The sequence below is a fragment of the Siniperca chuatsi genome, linkage group LG13 (genome assembly GCF_020085105.1).
Source record: "Siniperca chuatsi isolate FFG_IHB_CAS linkage group LG13, ASM2008510v1, whole genome shotgun sequence".
Lineage (NCBI taxonomy): Eukaryota > Metazoa > Chordata > Actinopteri > Centrarchiformes > Sinipercidae > Siniperca > Siniperca chuatsi.
Window position 1 is genome coordinate 23,951,900 of NC_058054.1, and position 25,316 is coordinate 23,977,215.

At 40.0% G+C, this 25,316-nt stretch overlaps 2 protein-coding genes across 16 annotated transcripts in view; one reads left to right on the plus strand and one right to left on the minus strand.

Annotated features, from left to right (window-relative positions):
- Positions 1-1,070: 1,070 nt before the first annotated feature.
- LOC122887202 (cAMP-dependent protein kinase inhibitor alpha-like) lies at positions 1,071-3,952 on the minus strand. 3 transcript variants are annotated; one of them, XM_044220177.1, is made up of 3 exons: positions 3,654-3,952; positions 2,970-3,175; positions 1,071-2,210 (listed from the first exon to the last, which is right to left on the minus strand). In XM_044220177.1, exons 2-3 carry the CDS (start codon positions 3,130-3,132, stop codon positions 2,134-2,136), a joined length of 240 nt encoding a protein of 79 aa, XP_044076112.1. In that variant the 5' UTR covers positions 3,133-3,175; positions 3,654-3,952; the 3' UTR covers positions 1,071-2,133. The 3 variants fall into 3 exon arrangements, with proteins under 3 accessions (XP_044076112.1, XP_044076114.1, XP_044076111.1); XM_044220179.1 differs by having other exon boundaries at positions 2,970-3,181; XM_044220176.1 differs by having other exon boundaries at positions 2,970-3,160; positions 3,654-3,950.
- Positions 3,953-15,129: 11,177 nt separating this feature from the next.
- ctnnd2b (catenin (cadherin-associated protein), delta 2b) overlaps positions 15,130-25,316 on the plus strand; it is a 185,118-nt gene continuing 174,931 nt past the window's right edge. For 12 of the 13 annotated variants that reach the window (XM_044218779.1, XM_044218781.1, XM_044218782.1 and 9 more), the window contains exons 1-2: positions 15,130-15,316; positions 24,074-24,203. In XM_044218779.1, coding sequence (XP_044074714.1) covers positions 24,122-24,203 — 82 coding nt within the window. In that variant the 5' untranslated portion in view covers positions 15,130-15,316; positions 24,074-24,121. The remainder of the gene's footprint in view (positions 15,317-24,073; positions 24,204-25,316) is intronic. The other variant, XM_044218787.1, reaches the window with a different exon arrangement.

The following is a 25,316-nucleotide window of genomic DNA, read 5'->3' on the forward strand; positions in this document are numbered from 1 at the left end:
AATCTATACAGTTTAGTATTTACCACAGTTTGAGTGTCATGCATTTTTAGTGTCAAGTCTTATAAATTCTCCCACAGTGCAACCTGTTGGCCAAATGGCAGAAGTACAACAAGACAAGAAACTATTTACTGTCATCAGTTATTTATTTAGTTTGGACACATAGAGTAGAAAATATGGTTACAGGCAGTCAGACACACACCTACACATTTAGCAGAAACATGCACCTGCTATATTTCTACATGCTGAATTATGAACAGCCGGGTTTACAGTGTTGTTGAAGCGGGTGTGAGTCACTATACAGTCACATGGCAGTTTACAACTTGAAAACCTGATTGAATGAGTATTATAAAAAAGACTTATATTTGCCCTATTATTATCAGCATGAATAAGAATCAGACACAGTCAAGTTGTAGTATTACAGTAAGATTATATTGGGGAGAAAATAACAAAATTAACAGTTTTAACAGTGCATGCATGATGGTCTTTGCAAATGATGATTATGGGATGTATCTATTATTACACAAAGAAGCAGGGTTGTAGTTCAGCCTCAGCCTTTCACACAAACATGTTACATTTACTGGAAGCTCCACTGAGTATTGCATATCTACATTTAAGGAATACTTCAACGTTTTGGGAAATACACTTATTTACTTTACTGCCGAGAGTTAGATGAGATCGATACCACTCTCATGTCTGTATGCTATGTAGTTGGAACCAGCAACTGGTTAGCTTAGCTTAGCTACCTAATCTACAGTTGGTCATAAATCAACACCTGTTTTCTAAAACAAGAAAACAACACTGTTGCTCCGTTGCCAGGAAACCAGAGTACATGAATGAACAACACAACCAGAGGAAGCAGCAACACACTTAGCTAATCTCGGGGCTAATGAATACTCTTTAAAACACCAGGGAACCTACAAAAAAGCAGCTAATTGTTGTTTTTACACTTCAGTTGTTGGACGAAATAAACAAACAAGATATAACATGTTAATTAGTGAGCTTTAGAGGTGCTGGTATAGGCAGATTTTGTTTCCTTTGGGCAGAGCTACAGTAGGCTAGCTGTTTCCCCATTTTCACTTCTTATCCTTAGCTAAGCTAACTTTCTGCTGACTCCAGCTACATATTTAGCATAATGACATGAAAGTGGTATCAATCCTCTCATCTTCCTCTCGGCAAAAAGCGAATAAGCACATTTCCAAAAACTACTCCTTTAAGGTGTGATTATAATGGCATAATTAGAAAAGTAAATTTAAAAAGTATAAACATTTAAAAGATAGTACACCGTTATCATTTCTTTTTTTTTAACAAATGAGCCATAATTTGCCGACAAAGCCGAAATTTCTCATCAATACTCACAGTAAGTATTGTTGGTCAACAGAACACTGTTACACCACCATCCCAGTGCTCTGCTATATATATATATATATATATATATATATATATATATAGGCCAGATTCACATATAGTATGACTGGATTTTGACCATCAAACACATATGTTTAACAGAATCAGTGAACACACCTTTCAACAGATTAAGTAACCAAGCCCCAGCGTTTTTGTTCATGGCGTTTTCCAGCTCTACTAAAGCTGAGTAGTCCAATTCCCTCTACAGTATTGTCAATTTAAAGGAAGCACAAGCCATTAACTGGCAATATAATCTCTATCAGCATCACTACAAACATGCTACTCCCACTGTGACCCATTACATCAGCACGTCTCAGTGGTCTTACAAATTGCTCGAACTACAAAACTCACATAGGATCTCTGTCTATTTTCTCTTTTTTATTCCAATCACCCAGCCTGAGAGTTTAGTAACTAAGACTGAAAGTAAAATCAGCTGTACAAGAGCTACAAATGTGTCTCTCTGCTTACCCCAACTCTGAAATACTCCCCTGCCAACAGTCTGTTATTCTATTGCAGAGCCACAGGGTCATGAGAGCACTAGGTGATCACATCGCAGCACAGCGCCTCTACAGTGGATTCTGGGGGTCAGTGCCCTCCTTATAGGCACCTCAGCAGTGGTGGTGCTACCCTCCGGCTACCAGCCCACTTTGGACGAACGGCTTCATCACAATGGCAGCTGGAATCCATCTTGCAACTCTCAGTCCACTGGCAGGAGGAGTATGTGGCAGGTTAGCTGTTCCTCTGCTCAGCCTCCCTGTGGGCCGAGGAGGAAGAGGAACTCTGGCTGTCCTCAGCGTCGTCTCCATCTGCAGAAAAATGAGGAAGGACATGAATATTAATAGGATTACATCAGTGTTTTTGCATGTTTTAGGCTATATTCTTGGGTCCCAATAATGCCTAACTTTTTATCCACACTAGTAGTGTGGCTCTAGAGATGGCAATGTTGGTCTATTGACTGGCCTGTAGGTCCGCCACCACGTGCCATAATACATTTTATTTGCCATATACTTTGGTTTATGACCAAATACCTCCTAAATTAATGTCGTTCCCATCAGCCTCAGCTGTACTTTGTTAGTATGCTAATATGCTAAACTAAGATGGTGAATCTGGTAAATATTACCTGCTAAACATCAGTATGTTAACATTGTCAATGTGAGCACGTTTCTTGATGTTTGCATTTAGCTCAAAGCGCCCCTGTGCATAAGTACAAACTCACAGAGCTGCTAGCATGGCTGTAGACTCTTAGTTATATTGAAGAATGCCTTTTTCCAATGCTGTGTGAAGTTCAACTCACAGAGCATAACTGCCTCTCTGAATTAAACATTTGTTATCTCAGCCAGCTTTGTAATTGCCCCTAACACCAGATGTTTGCACACATATCATTTACCAACCTTCTAGTCCTGAATTATTGACTGAATTATGTAAGTGCAAGAAAAGACTAAGATTAAATCCCTCTGTGATAGACTTGGCGTGCAGGGAGATCTGGCGTACTGAGCTAAAATGGCAATGCTGATGTTATGTGGATAATTCGTGTGTATACACTACAGTATAATGCAGTAGTTTACCTCCCCCTCCTGCGTTGATGTGCAGCTGGGACAGAGACAGGGTGAGGGGCAGTTCTCGTCCCTCGGGGTCAGTGGGACTCTGCAGGATGTCGTGCATGGCGTTCCTGCGTCCCGTCCTGCCAGAGGCGATGAAGTCTGCGTACGTGGCCTCAACATCAGACATCGCTCGTGCATCGTCCACACAGCAACAACTACAAGAAGAGCACCTGTAACTTTTATTTAAACACACAACTCTATAGGTTCCCTTTCATCTATCAGAGTGTGCAAATGAATAAGCTATTTATCATTCTCCAAACTACTGTACTACTGAAACTGAAGCTATAACATGAAAGTTAGGCAAAGTTGCTTGACAGACCCTGTCCACACATAACTTCCTATGATAATATGCATATGCATTATGATACATGTTACTCTGCAGATATTAGTACATTTTTACATTTTGATAATTTTTGACCCACTATTAAAAGCAATTGCTCTCATTTGTCAAATCTAAACAGTTCTGCTTTTCATGCATTTTTACAGCTGTCTGAAGTATCTCACGCTAAACCAGGCAGCCCGTTCATAGGTAGGCCCAAAAGTCAAGTATCAGGTATAAAACCGGGACCACAAGTCAAATTAGATTCTCATAATAACTCATGGCGCCATTTTATTGCGTCTAAGTCCCGTTTCTTAGTATTTTCTTACCTTCAGTGATAGCTCTACCAGTGTTGTAACCCCAAGCTACATTTCTAGGGAGTGACTTCACCTACAAAGCAGCACGACGGGCCCGACATCACATCAAACGACCCAACAAAACAAAAAACACCGAAACCGACTAGCGGTCAGTAGGTTATAATCCAGAGGCCTTACAGTATAGACTGCGACGAGTCAATGCATGAAAATAATTTAAGGACATTAATCACATCAGTAGGATGGTTTGAAAAATCCCTTGTCTATTCTCCATGGCCGTCGCATCTTCCTCCTTCGCGACCAATGAGAGGCCAGCAGACCGCATCCGAGCGCTGATTGGACAGGAGACACAAAAGGATGCGAGGAGAGCGCTCTGAGAGGCACCAAGGCTTATGCTGCATTCGTGATCACCTCGTAAATCTCAAGAATAAAATATATAAATACCTATCTATCCATGATGTTGTCGGCTGTTTGGCGGTTGTTTTATTTAGAAAAAAGGTTTAAAAAAAGTTACAGAATGATAGAAAAAGAAGAAATTCTGTACTGTAGTTTCAATAGAGACATTAGAGTGCTTTTGCAGATTAATGCAGATTAGCATGGTTTTGGCCAAAATCATGGAGAGGAAAAGTCCACATTAATTAGTTAATCAATAAGTGTTTATTTATGTAGGCCCAGCACATTTTAGAACATGCAGGACAATGTGCTTTACAGTGGAGACTAAAAATAAAGTAAAATATCAATAAAATATAAATGCTGGTAAAATGACAGATTTAAAAGATAAAATAGAAATTTATAATAATACAAACTACTACATTTAATGTGCTTTTAACTTCTTTGAAATATATTTTCCACAACACTTGAAGGTAGCAAAAAATTTGGGTGACTACAATATTATCAGTTAGTGTTTACATTTGGATTCAGTATCGACTATATCTCTCTATACATTTATTCTAAATTGATGATGCACAGTGCATTAGAGTGGAAGATATTTGCTCTTCTATGATGATGATGGAAACAAGATAATGCCAGGAGATAATTGTGTGCAATACCCGTTCATACCACGAGATGGCTGCTGTCAGCTACCTGTGCCAAATATCACCACCACAAATCTGCAAAAAAAAAAAAAAAAACAGCTCAGATAAGGGAAATAACTCCAATTGTTATTGGAGTCAGTCGACAAATATCTTGTGGCTTTATGATTATGAAAGTATATTTAATGTAAAACAACAATGTTTTTTACAAGCCACATCCAATTACAACAATGGGTCCTAACAAAATGAACAGTTATCATCATGCACAATCACAATGTGTTTCCTCTTTAGACACATGATGTGCATCAACTAATGTATGTTTAATCTGACTTGAATTCTGAAACTCAGTCTCCATCTCACTAAACTACCGACTTCATCCCTTGTAACCCAAATTACGACTACTGACAGAGACAAATATTACTGTAGCATAGTAGTAGTTAATAAAACGATCCAACACTGGGCTGTGTAAAGATGGGGTCTCAGTGGGGCCATTTCTGATATATTTTAGGGATTGAATTATTGATCTCAGATTAAAATTCAATTCAATTTCAATTCAATTTTATTTATATAGCGCCAGCTCAGAGGGATGATTTCAGTTTCCTTCTCATGAATTAAAAAGCACACAAAAACAACAGGTGCCATTTACAAAAAACATTTTGACCTTTAAACAACCATGACTCCAGCTCAAACAGTGACTAGTATGAACATCTTAGACTGTGTTGCCGTGGAAACATGTTCTCCTCTTTGTACTCATGGTGCAGGGTTTCAGCAGAACACATTTGGGAAGTTTTAAAAAGGAATCTGATTAGTGGCAAAGAGTTGAGATAAGCTCACTCCCACCAACTTTCCGAAGCTGTGCAGTGCCACTTTACCTTCAGATCTGTGCTGGTGACAGGATCCACAGAGACACCGCTTACTTATTCACCGGCTGCCTGTACTGCTGCGCTTTACCTCTCTGTAATCTTTCTGTAACTGATGCCTTCACAATGGGCTCCACACAATCGGCAGACAGGCCATTGTCAGATCACTGGTCCATAAAACTTGCAGAATTCTGAAACTTAACAACTACTAGTCATAATTAAAATATACTGTATATTGCAGTTTCAAGTGTCTTCCCCCTTTCTCTCCATTTGAAGAGGCTGTGATATGTTCTGCAGTGTTAAAAAGGCTTTTTCTGACCACTTCTGAGAAGAGCACATTAAAAAAAAAATCTGTTAATGTTACATAACCTCAGTTATAGGTTTTTTCATATTCAGTTTTCATCAGTGGTGGAAAGTAAGTACACTTACTTAAGTGATGGACTTTAGTACAATTTTAAGGTACTTGTACTTTACGTTCCATTTTATACTACTTTCTACTTCTACCCCACTGCATTTCAGTGGGAAATATTGTACTTTTTACGCCACTACATTAATTTGACCTATCTGCCATAGTTATTTGTTAACTTTTCAGATTAAGATTTTACATGAAAAAACAAGTTTACAACAATAAGTTTATAAAACACAATGCATTGCATCTAGTTGGGGCCCCTTGTCACATTTCAGATGTCTATGAGTTGATAGCAGTTCCACCAGAGTGATGTCACAGGAAGCAGGGCCCCTGCTGCTTCCTGTGACGTACATTGTGACTTGCTTGAGATCGATAACCTCTGTCTACAATTTCTCTCCTTCCTCAATATTCTGTTTTAATCTCTTCACTCGTCCTAATCTTTTCATATCTACTCTGTTAGCTTAGCGTCAAGCTTAGCCTAGTTTACTAGCTTAGCCTTTAGTCACCCGCAGTTAACGCAGCCTCGCTAACTGTATTACGATGGTTTGTGATAACTGTTCTGCTTTTGCAGATAGGGTGTCTCTTCTAGAGAGATGTGTCAGTCAATTAGAACAGCTCATCGGCTGCTAACGTTACGTTAGAGGTCACGGGCACTCCAGAAAGCTTCAGCCACATGCTTGATACATAGGCTTGATAGCAAGCCTGTTAGCGATAGCACTAGCAGTGCAGATGAGGAAGAGTTTATCCATGTTCAGCAGCGTGGGAAGGGTTGCAAGAGCAAGCAACCAGTTGTGTGGCCTGGTTTTCGACCCTCGGTAGCCCCGTTGGTAGTCCTGTTGGCCTGCATGCCTCCTGTACCCCCACCAACTTTTACTTTCACTAACGCAAAGGATCTGAATACTTCTGCTACCACTGGTTTTCATGATTTAACAGAAGGTATTACATGCTCCTCTGTGAACTGAAGAAACTGACCTGTTTGGGCTGATGATGCCCAAACAATGGATGAAATGCCTAGTGCTCAAGAAAACAAGAGACACAAGATGTTTGTATAACAGCAAAAATAAGCAGCTGTATGGATGTACTGGTTTAAGGGTGATCTCTAGTTCCTGTGCTCACAGTTGTGTACATCTCATTATGGATGGATGGTTTGTGGCAGTTCGGAGTGGATCAATAAAACCTGCAGTGTCTTCCTACAGTAGCTTCCATAAACATTTGAGTTTTCACTTTGCAGCCGACAAAGACTCTCTCCGCCCAGAGCTTCTTCCTGTCTCTTTGATTTTTAGACTAAGGTTAACCTTCAGAGGGAGGAATTTCTTTACAAGCTGCTTCTACAGAAAAGGACGTGATTCAGACCTCAGCAAAGGCAATGTCATGTTTTATTCACTACAGAAGATGTGGTTAGCTGTAACCTGAGCAGACCTGAGTCTAAATGAGAATTTATCAGAAGAGGAGCTGCTCTGGAGATAAGAATTAAAATTAAAAACCAAGAACAGTACACATGTTAGTTTACTGGGAATATAGATGATAAAGTTGGAATGGATTAAATATGACTCAGTGAAAAGATAACAGGTCCAAATGAAAGATAACTGGTTATATTGATAGGAGGAGAGCTATTGCAGAAGATAACCATATATATGTAGCCTATCATATTCACATGCTTCTACTCACACTCCATCTGTAGTAAAAATGTACAGTAACTGTAGCCTACATTTTACAGTTGGAACAGAGTCTTCAAAATCATATTATTATCAAAGAGATAATGTAGCAATAGTAGATGCAGTGCAACAGATCAGCAAAAGGGGCAATCTGTAATCAAAATGTAAACAAAGGGGTCGCTCAAACACCGAAATTCAAAACACATGACTGGAATCTTCTACTACGAGTAGCAGACAAACACAACATCTTATTTTATCACATCAGAAATACAATAAGAACAATAAGAACAATTGACAAACTCACAAAAATGCTGATTTTCCATCTAGGTGTAAATGTGATTTATAATTGGAATGATATTGAATCTGCCATAGCACATCTGGAGGTTGTCTGACTCAAACTGTGGTGTAAAAGTCTGTTCTGTTTGGCCAAAATCTTAAGAAAACAATACTAAAGAGTCTACATGCCAGCGGTTCTGTGAGGCTGTACTTGGGCACAGTGGTGCGTGGAGCTAAATGCTAATGTCAGCATGCTAACATTCTCACAATGACAATGCTGATGCTAAGCAGGTATAAGGCATGTTCACCATCTTAGTTTAGTGTGTTAGCATGCTAAAATTTGCAAATTTGCACTAAACACAAAGTACAGCTGAGGCTGATGGGAACGTCATAGTTTTGGTCATAAACCAAATTATTGGACAAATGCTAATTGAAAAGTCAGATGATCAGAATTATTATTATATTATAAATTAATCCCGAGGGAGACATGAATGTGTGTACCAAATTTTACACTAGCTGAGACATTTCACTCAAAACCACGCATGTGAACCTCATGGTGACAATAGAGGAAATGTCAGGGATTAGCAAAATCAGTAGGATTCATCCTCTGGAGACCATGAATGTCTGGACAAAATTTAATTTTCAATCCATCCAATAGTTGGTGAGATATTTCAGTCTGGACCAAAGTAGTCAACTGACCAGCCGATATTCCTAAAAAGGAAAAATAAGTAGAGCCCATACGGCAGAATCTCCTCCCTTGAAGTGGTAAGCGCCATGTTTTCTGACAAGTCCACCAGCTTCGCTTAATTTGCAGATTTAGATCTTTCAAACAGCTTTACTACCTTTGTTCTCACCTCCTTAGGTAACACTCTATAAATGGATAGATAATGGATAGACAAACGAAATGATAAAGTGTATGTGTTTTAAATGAAACATCCTTAGTCTTTGTTTCACAGACGCGCACAGACTGACAGGCCGTAGGTCTTGACTTCACAGCCTCTCTCTCTCTCTCTCTTTCTTCCTGTCTCTCTCCCACATGATATCACCGTGCGCCAGTGTGGCAGGTGGGTGCTGTGTTTGTTTTTGTTGCCAGTTTCAAGAGCCAGACATAGCACTGTGCAGATAACAACTCACCACTGCTGCATAATCACAACACTGTCTCATCACCGCTCTGCTTTCAAGCCAATACCCACAGCTTGACATATTCTTTTGTGTTAACATAGGTTTAAATGAGCATGTGTTCCTCCCTGCAGCATTGTGCTTCACACACACACACACACACACACACACACACACACACACACACACACACACACACACACACTGACACCTGCAAGCAGCTTGTCAGTAGCTACAACACACATTTCCTACTGATGGACACTGAGCAGCTTCACTGGAACAGACAAGTGCCTTGCTTAAGGGGACTTCAATTTTTAGATTAGGTCAGATGAAACTTTAATGATCCCCGTGGAGATGTCAGGTCATTAGAGCTGCAGAGGGTAGGCTACAGATAAGAATAGCTCAAATGGAGTACACTGCAAGAAACAGTGTGAAGAGAGCATACTGGGGATGATACAGCAAATAAATGAATAAACAGATTTAATTATAATAATAAACTTTATTTATAGAGCACTTATCAAAACAAAGTACAAAGTGCTTCACAGAGAGAGAAATAAAATACCACAGAGAATGATAAAATACAAAAAAGCCAATAAAATAAACAGACAGCTCAGTTAAGATCAGGGTATGCTTTCCGATAAAAATGAACTGACTTTTAAGAAGACACTGACTCAGACAACCTAATTTTTTCGGGCAAGTTGTTCCAGAGCCTCGGGGCCCTGATGGCAAAAGCTCTGTCCCCCTTAGTTTTCATCATGGACTCAGGAACAGACAGAAGACCCCTGCCTGAAGATCTCAAACTACGTGAAGGTTCATAAGAGATTACAAGGTCTAAAATATAATCTGGAGGCAGGCCATGAAGAGCCTTAAAAGTAATCAATAAGATCTTAAAATCAATCCTAAAACAAACAGGGAGCTAATGTAAAGAGGGTAAAACAGGTGTTATGTGGTCGTACTTCTTGGTCCTGGATAACAGCCTAGCAGCTGAGTTCTGTACAGTCTGCAGTCATTTCAAAGTTTTTTGATTAAGACAAGTGAACAGGCTGTTACAACAATCAAGGTAGGAGGAGATAAAAGCATGTACAACAGTTTCTGCATCACTAAGATTTAAAATAGATTGAATTTTTGCAATGTTTCTGAGGTGATAAAAACATGATTGGACAAGCTTAGTGATATGTTGCTCAAAACATAAACTGCTATCAAACAGGACACCAAGATTTCTTGCAACAGGCTTGATATGTTGTGACAGGTAGCCAGTAGATGGCAGTATTTGTTTAGTGATGTGTTGGGGCCCAATAACAAGGATTATTGTTTCATTTGAGTTGAGCTGGAGAAAATTTATCGACCTCCAGTTTTATATGTCAGACAGGCAGTCCTGCAGAGAACTCAGCATACTAAGGTCAGTGGGCTTGACAGGGGGGAACAACTGTGTGTCATCCGCATAACAATGAAAAGAAATCCCATGTCTGCAGATGACATCACCCAAGGGGGGCCAATTGGTCGCCTTATTGAACCTTGTGGCACACCATAGGGAAAAGGATGACATGAAGTTGTTAATGGCGACACAGAATTTCCTATTGGATAAATAAGATAAGAACCAGTCTAGTGCAGTGCCAGATATGCCCACCCAGTGCCTCAGTCTATCAAGAAGAATGCCATGATCAATAGTGTCAAAGGCAGCACTTAAGTCCAGCCGCACAAGAATTGAACACGTGCCTGCGTCGGCATTCATTAAAAGGTCAAAGTGACTTTGCATCTCAGTGCTGTGGTGCTGGTGAAAACCAGACTGGAACTTTTCAAAGGTTCTATTATTTTCCACAGCATCAAGAAGCTGCTTAGAAACAATGTTTTCGAAAACCTTGGAAATAAAAGGCAGTTTGGAGATTGGACGATGGTTGTCCAGGAGGGTAGGATCAAGCCCAGGTATTTTTAGGACTGGTTGGACACAAGCAGTTTTAAAGTAATCTGGGACACAGCCAGTAGACAGCGAGCTGTTTACAGGGTAACACAAATTTCATATTCACAATACACATTATGGGTCTTAAAAATGTGCATTGTTACACCATAAATATGTACATATGCTTATAAATAGTCATATTTTAAGGTTTTGTATCAACAAACTGTTGGTTCTTCCACTGTTAAAGTATAACATTTTTGCTGCAATGTGTATAGATAATCTGAACATCCAAAGACATTTCTTGTGCAATGAAGCAAACAGTGCATCCAAGAACAATGTGTGCAAGATTTAGTTTGCCACTGATGCCACTGACTGTGGCATTTGGAAATAGCTTACAGTTGACTGAACAAAGAAATGTTAGACAAAGAGGAAGTGAAAGAAAGAGAGAGGCAGAAAGAGAGGGAGACAAATATAGATAGAGCCAGAGATAGACAAGAGTCAGAGGATATACAGAGCTCAGTTCAACTGGGTTACAAACTTTTTCCAGTCTCCATCTGTGTTCTAACTCCCTCTAGTAAAGGCTTTGTCCTGATTTGGCACGTGTGTCTCTGCATATATTGTATATTCTATTCTAGCCACTTTAACAAAGGGGGAGTTTTGGTTTCAATGTGGGTGGGTCACAGTTAAGGAACAGTGGAATATGTTAAGGAGGCAGAGAAATCAGAGGTTATGGTATGGCTATGGTAAAACAATGTTCATTTTCTTGCTGAGACTGCCATCAGGGGTGTTGAAAAGGAAAGATTTAATAGAAACTGTTGCGATTCAACATAGCTGACATACACTGTTGCACAGTGGCAAAAGTAGCTGTCTTCCAACCAAAAGCTATCCAGAAAGATGCTCCTAACTAGTGTTAATACACTAGCCTTCAGTTTGGAGCAGGCTGGTTAAAGGAGGTTCTCTAAAAAATGGTTTCAGCTAAAGAAGGCACACTCCAGTTTCTTTAGAAATGGCTCTTTCTAGCCTTTCAAGCTGTCGGCATCACAAACAAAATTCAGTTGTTAGTTTGTTTGTAATTTAGGTGGGCCAATCCTTCAATATTGAGGTTAACATACTTACTGTTGGCATAAAGCACATGAGCATGTTAGCACACCTAACCTAACCTTACAAATACCTTAACAATAGTGTTGTTTCGTCTCTTCTGTGTATGCAATTCAAGAAAGAGTCTTTCAGTAATGATTCAATGTTTTTTTATATCCTGTGCACTCGCTTGAAAAAAAAAATTGTATGCTAAATGAAAACTTTATATTTTTTGGTCTCACAGATCTCCCTATCTGTGTAACCAGTCAGAATCACTGTTAATTTTGGCAGCAATTTTAGATTTAGTCTTAGTCTTTAGACAAAAATGCTTATTAGTTTTAGTCTAGATTTTGTCAATGACAACTCATTTTAGTCAACTTTTGTTCAAAATGTTTTCTCTCTTTAAACTAAACTAATTCATTACCATTAAAATCGCACAAGTACTGAAACAATTAGTCAATTAAGAGCTAATTTAGAGCTCATACACAAATATCATCCAAATCAATTGCTGTGTAATAAACAACAGTTTTACTAGATAGTAATTGCATGTTCAGGGCTTGCCATTAAGCTTTTTCTGGTAAGGACACCTAAGTGAAAATGGATCGAGCATAACAAGTTGCTTGTCCAAATATATAAATAAATAAACCCGCAGGCTACAAACATTACAGTAGCAACATTTAGACACATTGGGGAACAAGTCTGAAAAACCAACACGGTTTTTCCCTATATATTTCAATATATATGATAAAGCATTTCACTTGTCTGACCAAAACATTTACTTGTCGCGGACAAGTTATAATGTTAATTGTCAAGCACTGCAAGTTTCACTCACAAGCTTTGAGGCTAGCAAACTGACGTTAGCTAACACATTAAACCAGCCAACGTTAGCCTGGAAGTCAGGCTCATTCAATAATTGCTACTACAAACGGAAAACTTTTTTTGCGAGAAAAACTGGCTTCCAGACAGGTGAAGCCAACGTGGCTTGCTAGCAAATTTCCCACAGGTTCACATAGCCGACTGCCCAGTAACACTGACTTAATGTTAGCAAATTTATATGCTTAGTTAACATTAGGACTTACAGTTAGCGCCTTCAAGTGTCTCTTCAGGTTGGCTTTATTCTTCCCGCCTACCAGCCACAAGGCGTCTCTCTGTCTCCCGTTACTACAGTGCATTGTGTTTTCCTTTCTGCCAAATTATAAATAAGTGTGTCCCATCTAGCCTATTCTTTTTTCCCATGTTGTTGTCATTAACTCGCTGTCTGTTTGGGACAGCCTCACCTAGGATTCTGGAAATCTGCACACGTCAAGCATTTTTTTTATGTCCGATAGCCCACCACTAACATTTTAGTCCCATTTCATCTTGTCAACGAAAACAAAACATACATTTCGTCATAGTTTTTATTATAAAAGATCTATTTTTAGCTCATCAACGTCACATCTTAGTCATGGAAAAATGGTTGTTGACGAACATTTTTCGTCATAGTTTTCGTTAACAAAATGAACGCTGGTTGGAATTCAATTGATTGTCTGTCTATGTACAACAAACTCCCTCTGCATATTGCCAATCAAATCATTTTATTTAAATCTGTATTTGCATAAAACAGTAAGACCACTGCCCTATGTATGATAGGCTGACAATGACACTAACAGCCAGAAGCCTGCCATACAACACAAAGAGAGCCACAGACTTTGAACAACAACCCACATTAGCTTCCAAGCTAATGTCTTCATATCTATGAACAAGGACGCATATCTTGTCCTCGCACCTGGATTTGCTGAATGAGCGACCAAACAAATATCCACAAGGAAAAAGATAACTGCTAACCTCAGTTTGCAGGCTAGATTTTTCAACACTTCTGCACCACCTTTGCACTTGAAAAATCTACAGTTACTTTACAAGTGCAAGTTTGTTTACATTGTTGTCTCTGTCCCCCCAAATTCTGTGACCAATCAGAATCTAATTAGGAATTCCAGCTATGTTACCACTGCAGATGTTTTTACAACACTTTATACTGTGTTGCAAAAAATGGCACCCCCAAAAAATTTGGATATAGGTTTACATAATATGATAGCTGTGATAACTAGATAGATATGATAGATAATTTCTAAATCTGCAACCCATCAGTTTCCGTGCACATGCGCCAACGTGCATGCTGCCTGTTGCCGTAGCTAAGTCTCGTCTAGTGTATTATATTCTAATTTGCTTAGAACTTCTATCCCTGTGTGCACTGACGTGATAGTGAGCTGCTGTAACAAAAGAGTTTCCCCTCGGAGATCAATAAAGTATTTCTGATTCTGAATATCTTGAAAACTAAATAAGATATCAACAAGCTTTATACAACTTTTGATAAGCTTCATCCGATGATGATCCACCGAAAATTTGGTAGCAATTCAACCTACGTTTTAGGAGGAGATGTCAAAAATGTGTTTTTCAAGAAATTCAAAATGGCGGAAAATCTAGTTAGGAGGACTTTAGTGGTCCAAGAGGGTTTTTGTAGATTTGCTGGACTTGTGAGAGAACTTTCAAGTCATTCAGCCCTACGGTGTGAGGAGTATGGCCTGTTAATTTTTCTGTGGAAGCACATGCACACAATGTCCAGATTCTGGGCCAAGTTTTGTATTTCTAGCTCATTCTAGCTCACTGGAATTTGAGCTGTTGCATAAGACAAATAATGAAAAATAAGACAGCACAAACACAATAGGGTGTCAGCCCCTTCGGGGGTTGAACCCCTAAAAATCACTCTGACATGATTTCTGTCTGTAAAAAGTGATACCTTATTTTGATTTTAGTTGGACTTTAAGTCAAATGATCTTCTGATGTACCTGCAGCAACATGTAGCCTATGTCAGTGCTGTCTTTTTCCAGCTGCTGCTGCCGATCTGTGGCATTAAACACCCCCCATACTGTAATTCCACTCATCACTGGTGGGTGTCGCTGTTGACACTGGTACCCAAGTCGTCTGTCAGTCTGTCTGGCAGGGATGGGGGGGATGTTGTATTGTGAAGTAGAGGAGAGACAGAGAGACACAAACGCACACACACACACACACACACACAGAGAGAGAGAGAGAGAGAGAGAGAGAGAGCACCTCTGCCGCTCTTCCTGCCTCCTCTCCTGTGCGCAGCGCTCCGGCCCGGCCGCTCCTTCCTGTTCATTTCCTCCCCACAGCTGGCTTTCCTCTCGGATGCTGGCTTTCTCCTTTCACACACTGTTCTGGACCAAATACTTCAGAGGGTGGAATGACTGACTACCTGTTTTGCATGGTCTAAATTTCGGGAAATTTCGCACGTCGGAAAGGAGGGGAGTCAAGAGGGAAAAAAGAGGCTCTCCATCCCCCGAGGGAATTTATTTTACAGTAAGCAGGCGCAATGTCATTCCAGTTTCCTCATTCCTGCTTGTCTCACACCCCCCCATCTGTGCAAATGCTTGAAAAATGTTAGAATGTGACAGCCTGCTGGGAATATGGCTGGCTGTTGTATTTTGTTCGGAGTGTGTGCCAGATGTTTTTATTTTATTTTATGTAATTTTTTTCCGAGGCGTGGTATGGATTGTGGGTTTTATTATGATGCGCTAAACGGTCGGCTGTGGTGCGCTTGCATTGGTCGTGGACTGAAAATGGAAAACCCCCATTTCAGTTAGACTCGCCATCCATCCATTCGAGGCCGGGGTGTGTGGGGGTCTGAGAGGGGGGGGTTGGCTCATGCAAAGACGATATTACTTTCAGATTGACCGAAATTTCAGCGATATTCGTCCGATTTTAAGAGGTATCAGCGGCACATCGTGGCCGGCTGCCCCGTCTTTGTGTTGCCTTTGCAGGGCGATGCTGGGACGATCAGAACATTTGTTTCTCTCAGTCATCACCAGGCATGTGAACTGGATGAAGAGCACCTTGCTGCCTGTGTGCTCCAGCTCCGGCCTGCCTGCCTGCTTGAATGGCTCCATGTTGATCACTAAAAGCACCACAGAGTGTTTCTGATCAGCTCCAGGCTGTTTCTCCTCCCCACTGTAGAGTAATTAATCTCATTCATCACTTTGCCAAGATTTTTGTGTTTCAACAGAGAGCATCATAATGTCTGCTCATGTTAATTGTTTGTGGATTTCTGTTCTGTGACCTGGCTGAAATGAGGGCCTGCTCATGTCTACTGAATTAGCCCTCATATAGCCTTACAGTATCTCTAGTCACTGTGGGTTGCATGGCAGTTTATGATGCCTCATTTAAAGTTAATTTCTGTGTTTTCTCTTATGCTTTGTAGTGCTGTAGATAACAGATCACTCCCAAGATGGAGGAGCTACCCAACCCTAATAAGAAGTTTAATGTGATGGACGTTGGTGGATTGGGGGAAGCCAGAGAGAGGCTTCTGATTAGGCCAGCAGAGCAAATTGTGTCTGACCAATGATAGAAATGTATTCTTCATAGCATTTAGCTGTTGTGTTTTAAGGCACTGGTTCTAGTGTTTGTACTGAGTTTTCACTTTCAGCAACATTTTTGGCATGTGACCCTTTAAAGGAATAGTTTTCAGAAATATGCTTATTTGCTGAGAGATGATACAACTCTCATATTTGTAAGCTAAATATGAAGCTACAGCTAGCACTCGTTTAGCTTAGCTTAGCATTAAGACTAAAAGTAGGGGGAAACAGCTAGCCTGGATCGCCCAAAGGTAACAAAATCCGCCTTCCAGCACCTCTAAAGACTTAAACACTTTATATCTTGTTTGTTTAATCTGTACAAAAACCGAAGTGTAAAAACAACAATTGGTTTAATGGGGGGTTAAGTGCAAGATTGTTTCTTTGCTGGGAACACTGACTTCCTTAAGTCTAAGATGGTTGCATGGCGACATCAATACAATGACAGCTTCATATTTAAAGGACAGATAAGTGGTTTCAACCTTCTCATCTAACTCACAGCAAGAAAATAAATAAGCAAATTTCCCAAAATGTCAAACTTTCACTTTAAAGCGGAGCAATGTATGTGGTGACCTCTTGTTACGGGTTGCATATGTTGTGTGAGTTCTAAGCCGAGTGATATTACCTTCTCAGGTTGATTTATTTTAATCCTGTTTAGAGACCTAAGGAGGTAAAACTATCCCATAAAACAATAAAAAAAAGCAAAGATAAGAAAAAAGTTGTGAGCGCTCAGATTGATCTTGCGACCTCCTGTGGGGTGCCAAACTTCATGTTGGGAACCACTGATTTATCACTATCTGGCCCCATAATCCAAAATAGATACCATTACCGGTATTTTAATACAAGCGCTTTTCTCATGTTGCAAATCTGGCACAAACACGGTCACAGTTTCAACTCCTTGTCTCCAGTATTCATTTGGTCTGCTAGAGTGCACACAAACAGCTTGAGTTTACTGACTCCTACAAGCTAGATCGCTCTAAACACGAAACACACACAGGTGAAACTGCCAGTCACACAACTCTCGTCACACAACATTTAACCGATCAGAGAGCTTCTTTTCCCAAATGTTGTTGCACGCGTTCCCGTAACACGCTGAACAGCATTACAGGAAGCCAGAAGTCTTCAGAGTACATTCACCTGCTACTCTGGGGTATAATAGAGTACCCCCTCCCCCTCTCCATTTCTCTGCCTAATTGCCAAAGATTCATGGCGGATGGTGGAGTGACCCTACAGCTACGCCCCTGGTGAAAATTCTAAAAAGTGATGCACTTTGCCACGGTTCAGAGAAGTGTTCAAAGACTCACCTCGGCTGCTGCAGCCTCAACAGGCTTCATTAAGTTAGTTTTTAAGTAACTCTTAATAACCTGTCACTGAGACAGATCCGAGATGTGAATTACTGCCCCTGCACCTACAGTCAAAATATTTTGTATCTATTGCTCTCTCGGTCTAGACTAATACAATTAATTTGGACAACACATTAAATTCAGCTCACAAGACTTTAATATAGAGGGGACAGACAAAATAATGAAAGCATTCAATGACAAAGGACTTTAAAGGATTTCTCAGACGTATTACAACTGGGGTCTTATGTTCATAGGTTTGGCCATCATTTCTATTGGTTATGATAATATTTTACTCCCCAAAACAATTGCTGAGATTTGGGAACATAGCGAGATCACTATAACACAGTCCAATGGGGGAAGAAACACGAGCAGCTTTATTTGGAGGTAAAACTGAAAGTGAGTACACGCGGAGTGTATTAAAACGTTCATTGCACACAAAAACTGTATGCGTGCACAGCTACGGCAACAACGGTAGGTCAAAATTGAACCAGGATCAGACTGTTTGTGTTTCTTGCCCATTGGGATTCTTTTTAGCGAAGCCACCATGTTCTCAGATTGCAGCAAAGAACTTGATCTGTACAGTGTAATTATTACCAATAGAAATGATGGCCAAAACTATGAAAAATTGATTGAAGTTGTAATAAACTGGTACTTTAACATAGCAGTAAACTAGTCACAATGACTGCTTCAAAGGTGAATCATAATTAGGTTGCATGCCAGTTAGCGGTATTTGTCATCGATAAAAAGGTGTGGCAAATTATTCATTACCTCAAGGAGTACAGTGTTAAAAATCAAGAACAAACTGCAGTGAGAAGAAGAGCGGCCTTCACTTTGGTGTGTGAGTGTGTGTGAATGATTAGTTAGTTTCTTTGGACTGAAGTGCAGTTAGCATCTGCCATCAGTGTATGAATGTGTGTGAATGCGATATGTAGTGTGTGAAGCGCTTTGAGTGGTCGGAAGACTAGAAAGGCGCTATACAAGTACAGTCCATTTAACCATTTACCATACCAGTGACACTACCAGTGTACACGATTTGCTCATGTCCTTATTTTATTTTTTTTTTTTTCAAAACAACCACAGTTCTATGTGAAATGAATTGACAATCCATGCCAAAACCATTCACTACTTATGTGAATCTGCCCTTTATTGTCCTAACCCGATAATCTCTGCCGATAACCTTGTTCAGAAAGAGAGACGCATGGCAAGAGAGAGAGAGAGAGAGAGAGAGAGAGAGAGAGAGAGAGAGAGAGAGAGACTGTGTGTTGCCGGGTCATTGTATTCCAATCATGGCAGCATCGGATTCATATCACATATCCTCCCCCCCCCCCTTGCCTGGTCAACAACCTCTTTATTCCTTGAACCGTTCAGAGCAGAAACACAGTAGGAGATGCAAAAAGCAGGACAGGTCGCTTCCATCATGGCCCACGTTTACTTGTTTGCAAGGAATAACAGTAATAATAAGAATAAATAAATGTATTTATGTAGCAACAACATTATAAATTGCTGTAAAATAGAATAGAAATAGAAATCAAGGATAAAGATAACAGTAAAAGATGATTAAAAGAAAACTGAAATAACTGTAATTGTAAAATAACAAGGAAATGAAAAGAGTATTAAAAAAAAGATCCAAAAAGAAAAAAAGGTGGAGATTTAGCAACACTTGGAGAGCAAATAGACTTTAAATCAATGTGTTGTGACTGACAGCCTTTATCAGGGTTAGACTAATGTTAAAGCAATACATTTATATTAAAACAAAATGCCATAAACGAACAGACCAATGACACACCAGAGACAATAACACATTGGCAACCACTATGGAATCTACTGGCGGTATTATTGTTGTCTTACTTCAACGTTATCTACCCTGTTAACGTATAGTTTAAGGCCTTTCTCTCCAGTCATTTCAGTGCTGTCTAATGTCATGTAATGGGTTTTAGAGCTAGGTCACTGCACATGTACTGCTACCACCATAGTGATGAATGATGCGGAATTACTGCATCCACTTTGTGCAACCCTGTTTGTCGACCATTCCAAGGCCTTAGATATAGTCAGTTTTTCCATCCCCTTATATAAACTGTCCACTGTTGGATTCAATGGTATAATTTTATTTGGTTCACATTTGTTTATTAAATCTCTCTGAAACTATATTTGTATTCTAAGGATGAGGGAATCTCCTTGCGTAAGCCAGCTCAGAGCTCCAACCAGTGCCTCAACAGACTGGAGCACATGGTTCAGACAAACAGCAGAACATGTATAGTGCCACTGCATGTATACAGTAGTACCACCGACACGTTAGGGTTAAGGTGAATGTTAACTGCAGGTCTGTAACGGGATTTGCAAACTGTGTGCACTGTGCACTGCTTCTTGCCTTTACAATAAAGAGAAACCAGGTTACTTAACTAACCAGGTGAAGAACTAAGTGGGTGCATGTAAATGAAGTCACTGATGGAGGTCTAACAGTGCCAGTGTTGACCCACGCTGTATACACAGTATATTGATACCTGCAGCACTGATCAGGTGCAAAAATCAGGTGATGGAATGAACACCGACCATTTCCTCTCTCTGCAGCTTCCACGTGTGGGTCCGGCTGGTTCACTAATGGATGATGACAAATAACAGCTGCACTTTGCTTCCCTGTCTCAGGCACTGAGTGGTTTTCCCTCTTCTCCTCTGCCCTAAGAGGGATGAGGAGCAGAGCGGGAGCTATGGAGAGGGTAATGGTTGTTTGTCGGACACATCATTGTCACTTGAGTTTTGTTCATTTCACTCGATGGTTAAGTGTGCACTTTGCAGCCGGAAAACTCTCCTTGCAAAATCACTTTGCAAATATATTTACTATGGCACCTATTTGGTTGTGCATTAAATAGGCACTTGAGTGAAAATGCGACCATATCTGTCTCACTCTGTTCAGTTGAATAATGTAATTTAGATCAATTGAGTCAATTTAGTAATCAAAAAATACATAATAAGCCTCAACCTGCTCAGCCAAAAGAACACCACACAATTTTTTTAATCACTGCAGCACATTAGCAAATTAATGAGTAATGGATAAATGAGAGTCATCTTTCATCTCTGTGTTAAGCCAAGTTCAGGCCAGGGCTGTCTTCATTGTTTCAGTGAGTCCACCATCCTCTCAGTGTACGGCAAAGCTCAGACCCTGCGTGTCCCTCTGCACCGAGGGAGACAATAATACTCCTCCTAATCCACCTCTCACTGCAATGCTCACCCAATCAATCCCCTGTAGAGTGGGACGTTGCCAAGTTGCGGTTGCCAAGTTGTGGTTGCCGCGGCAACGGGGACTCGGGTTTGCTGTGATGTCAGCCAGGTGCGTTCTGGCAGTTTGGGCTCTAACAAGGCCGACCCTTGTTGGGGATAATGAGCAAGACTCTGCCGTCACGGCGAGGACTCTGTGTATGAGGGGAGGTCAGCGAGGGGCAACTTCCAATTAGCTTGGAGTGTGTGAGGGAGTGGGTGGGTGGGTGGATGGGAGTGGACGGGAGAGTTTTCCCCTTCTGGTTTGTTACTGTTTGTTGTTAATGTTTGTGTGCGGAGAAATGCGCATTTCTGCGACATGTGTAACAAATACTAAAAACACATTCACATGTGCGGCATGTGTAGCCTTTTCATAAAACAGCTGAATGGTCATTGAAAATGGTTATTTTAACAATGACAAAACTTGAAACGGCTGGGTGTCGTTTGAAAATTTTCCTATACGATACGATACCCGGGTTTCAGTACCAATACCAAAATTATACTTTTTTTAAATACTTTACTTAACATGTTGTTCTACAAAACCTTTTTTTTCTTTAATTTAACAATAGAAGCCAAACTTAGCAAATGTTAAATGTTGTTGAAACAGTCTAAAACTAGATTACAATTACAAAAATGACCAAATTAAAGCTGCAGAAGACTGCAACAAGCTGAACAGAAACAGACATGTTGGACATATTATGGCCTTATAGTTGATGTGGCTAAGTGTTAGCTTGTCCGCTTTTTCTTTTGTATATGCTAACTTTTTCTGTCTGCTGTGGTGCTGGGCAGGTAGCGTACAGGGTTTATCAGAGCTTTCACTGAAACCAACTGCTTGCTGTGGCTGGAAACAGCAAGGGTTGTTGAAACAAATACAATAAGCTAAAACTCGCTGTAGTGCTGCAGAGTCAGGTGATAATTCTCCGTGGGTTCGTCACTACGGGTGACACCATTCACATTACACATAGTTATGGTCCATATTTGACATGAAAATTCTGATTGGTGCAGCATCAGATACTAGTCAAACAGGAAATAATATTAAATCCCACTTATTTATTTATTTTCATTCACTATTTTTGTGAGAACTATAAGAGCAAATAATATATTTAATGTCTGTATGAAACTGAGCTGGTGTGTGACAAACCATCTACTTTACATGAAGCAATCAGTATGTTATTATGATCAGAATGTGATATTTATATCCAAAATACCTAAACAACTTTAGGTATAGCTTTATAGCTAGTAATGAGTCAGTACAACAACAGTGTAGGACAAGTCACTTAAAAAATGGATCATATTTCACACATATCACTAAATGATTACATTACTTCACTAATTACTCAACAGCAAATGTAATTGGTTATCTTACTGGTCGCATCTGATACACAATTGCACAAGTGTCAGCATGGCAGCCATGAAGGCAACTTCTCAAAGCTCCAAAATGATTGCAGAATGAACATGCCAGTTATTAGAACTGCCTTCTATTCTTCCCAACCAATGTCTCATTTGTTTTAGGATATATAAATCCTTATATGTTCATTTTCTGCTCTCTATTTCCACCTTTGTAATTTCAGTGGATTGAACAGAGCAAACACATTAGGCGCCTAGGTAACTTTTAGACCTATTTACCTACTCACTCAATCTGTTTCACTGAAAAAAGCTGGTTGTTCTTTTATTTTGTATAAGTGTGACTTTGCGTGCCCTTGTCTTTTTGCATGTGTGAGCGGTGTTTGTGTTTGTTTTTGATGGGGTGGGCGTTGGAGGACTGGCGGCAGGCTTTGTTCTCACATGCCTTTAGCGTTTATGAACTCTTATGTGTTAGTGGGCCTTACATAATTACAAATGAGCTTGTTATCCATAATGCTTCTGAGAGAAAGCCATTATGTCCCGCGGAGCTTTTGGAGCTGTGAAGTTTAAAAAAATGACAGATTGCGGTGGTCAAACACCCATTCATCACTTATCACCTTGATGAGAACAATTCTCACTCTGCTTTATTTTACTGCCTGTGTTCTTTGGTATGGCAGAGGATGAATTCATACAGATTTTTCACAGACAGTGGCAGGGAGATAATTTTCATCTGGGTGTGAAATTAATGGTTTTTCAGAGGGCTTTCTTTGCCCCCTTGTGATTTTTTTTTCAACCTGTGGTCCTTTTTGTGTCCAGTTTAATAAAATAAAACATTTGCACTTCCTTTTGGCAAATAAACGCTGAAATTGCACGTCTAAGATTTGTTTTAACTTTTCACAGTGATGGAAATTTGTGAAAGTGTTCTTCTCTTTGTCCCCAACCAGCCTCCTCGGCACCATTGTTTAGTTTTTTACCATGTTGGTTGTTTCATTTTTGCTGACATGGTGGTTTGTGTGGGGTCTGTTGCAGACTGCACAGTTTCAGTGTATTATTTTCCTTTCAGGCTGTGTCCTTGATTGTTTTCTGGCCAAAAACGCACTGTAAAAAATGAAGTGGACATTTCATGTGGAAAAAAATGGCCGCTCAGCCAATTAAATATGAAGAGGGTGAAAAGCAAAAAAAAAAAAAAAGGCACAAGCAAAAATGGGAGGGGATGCTATCTTTTCTCTTTCTCCGACAGTTTTTATTACGTAAGCATTTTTTTACTTTTAAGGCCATTTCGGTGCCCCAAGTCCTCATTAATTTGTAACCTTGTGCAAGCATTTGCTAGCTTGCAGGTTTTGTATGAGTGGGTTTGCATGTGTGTGTGTGTGTGTGTGTACGTGTGCAGTAGAGGAAGTGGTGTTAAGGCCGGAGTAGCCCAGCTTTGTCTGGCTTTAATGCCTCTTCATTCACTGCACTCACATGCAGCCAGCGGCCTGACAGCAACTAATCTCCTCTTTATCTTAAAGTTTTGCTCAGCACTTTGGTGTCCCATTCAGACCGGTGCAAACCAAAGATTTCAGGCAGCCACGCGGCACTCCTAGTTGTCTGCTCTACTATGTCCATTAGTTGTCATTGTACGTTGGAGTAGTGAAGTTGGTTTAGCTCTAACCTAGTGTAACAGTTGCGGTGTGCGTTGTGTTGAATAACTGACGACGATGGCAGTTGTCCAGTCAATCACACGTTTATTTTTCATGCTTTTTTTTGGCCTTTTTTTTATTGTATAGGAACAGCTGAAGAGAGAGAGAGGAAAGGGGTGAGAGAGATGGGATGACATGCAGCAAAGTGCCCCGGGCTGGAATCGAACCCTGGCTGCTAAGGACTCAGCCTTAGTTCATGTTGCGCTCGCTCTACCAGGTGAGGTATCGGGGCGCCCAATCACCTGTTTAATGCACAATCTGGAGATGTGCAATGTTAGGCGATTCTGCCAAACCACGGATTACATTCAATAACTTTTAGTTACGTCCTAGACACGTTTTAGAAATGAGGGGTAGATTTAGGTGCCTATTGATTAGACGATAGCATCTTGAGAAATAGCTAATGATAAAGCTAGTTCAGTTTAGCTTGACTTCATTTTTAAAAAATATATTTATATATATATAAATATATAATTGTATATATGTAATTAGTTTCGATATGATTTCTTGACTTTTCCTCTAGCGCCACCATGATGTTTTTAAATTTGTGGTTTTGGGTGAAATATCTCAACAGCTGTTTGGATGGGCTGTCATGACATTTGCTAAAGACACTCATGTACCCTACAGGATGAATTATAATAACTATGGTGATCTCTTAACTTTTCATCTAGCACCATCATTGGGTCGAAATTTTTATTTGTCTGATATTTTGGTTCATGACCATTCCCATCAGCCTCAGCTGTACCTTTGTGTTTATTGCTTATTAGTAATTAGCATGCTAACAAGCTAAACTATTATTATACCTGCTAAACATTGGCATGTCAGCATTGTCATCGTGAACATGGTAGCATTAATGTTAGCATTTAGCTCAAAGCACAGTTGCCTAAGTACAGCCTTACAGCGCTGCTTCTGTGGCTGTAGACTCTTGTTCAGCACAGGTATAAGGTGGTCATTTATGCCAGTGAAGGGTCACTGTGCTTTATTGTCACACATGTCTAGAAAATTAAATGTGATATGTCTTTGCATGTGTGTCCATTTACCTTAACAGCAGAGTCATCCTATATTGACATTTTGCCACCACAATAGCCAGGATGAGATCATGAGTTAGCAAACATTAGGACCTTTTGTGCTTGAAGAAGATATGAGTCATTAGATTTGTTGATCTATCCAACAGCCCCAGCTATTAGTGACCTGTCAAATGGCTTCCCCTGTTCACAACACACAACCTTTTTATATCCAGGATAAAGAAAAGAGTAAGGAATTAGTCATATGCAAAAACATTAACAGAACTAATAAGCTGGAAAGGTCTTGTTGTGAGATATTTAGACACAAA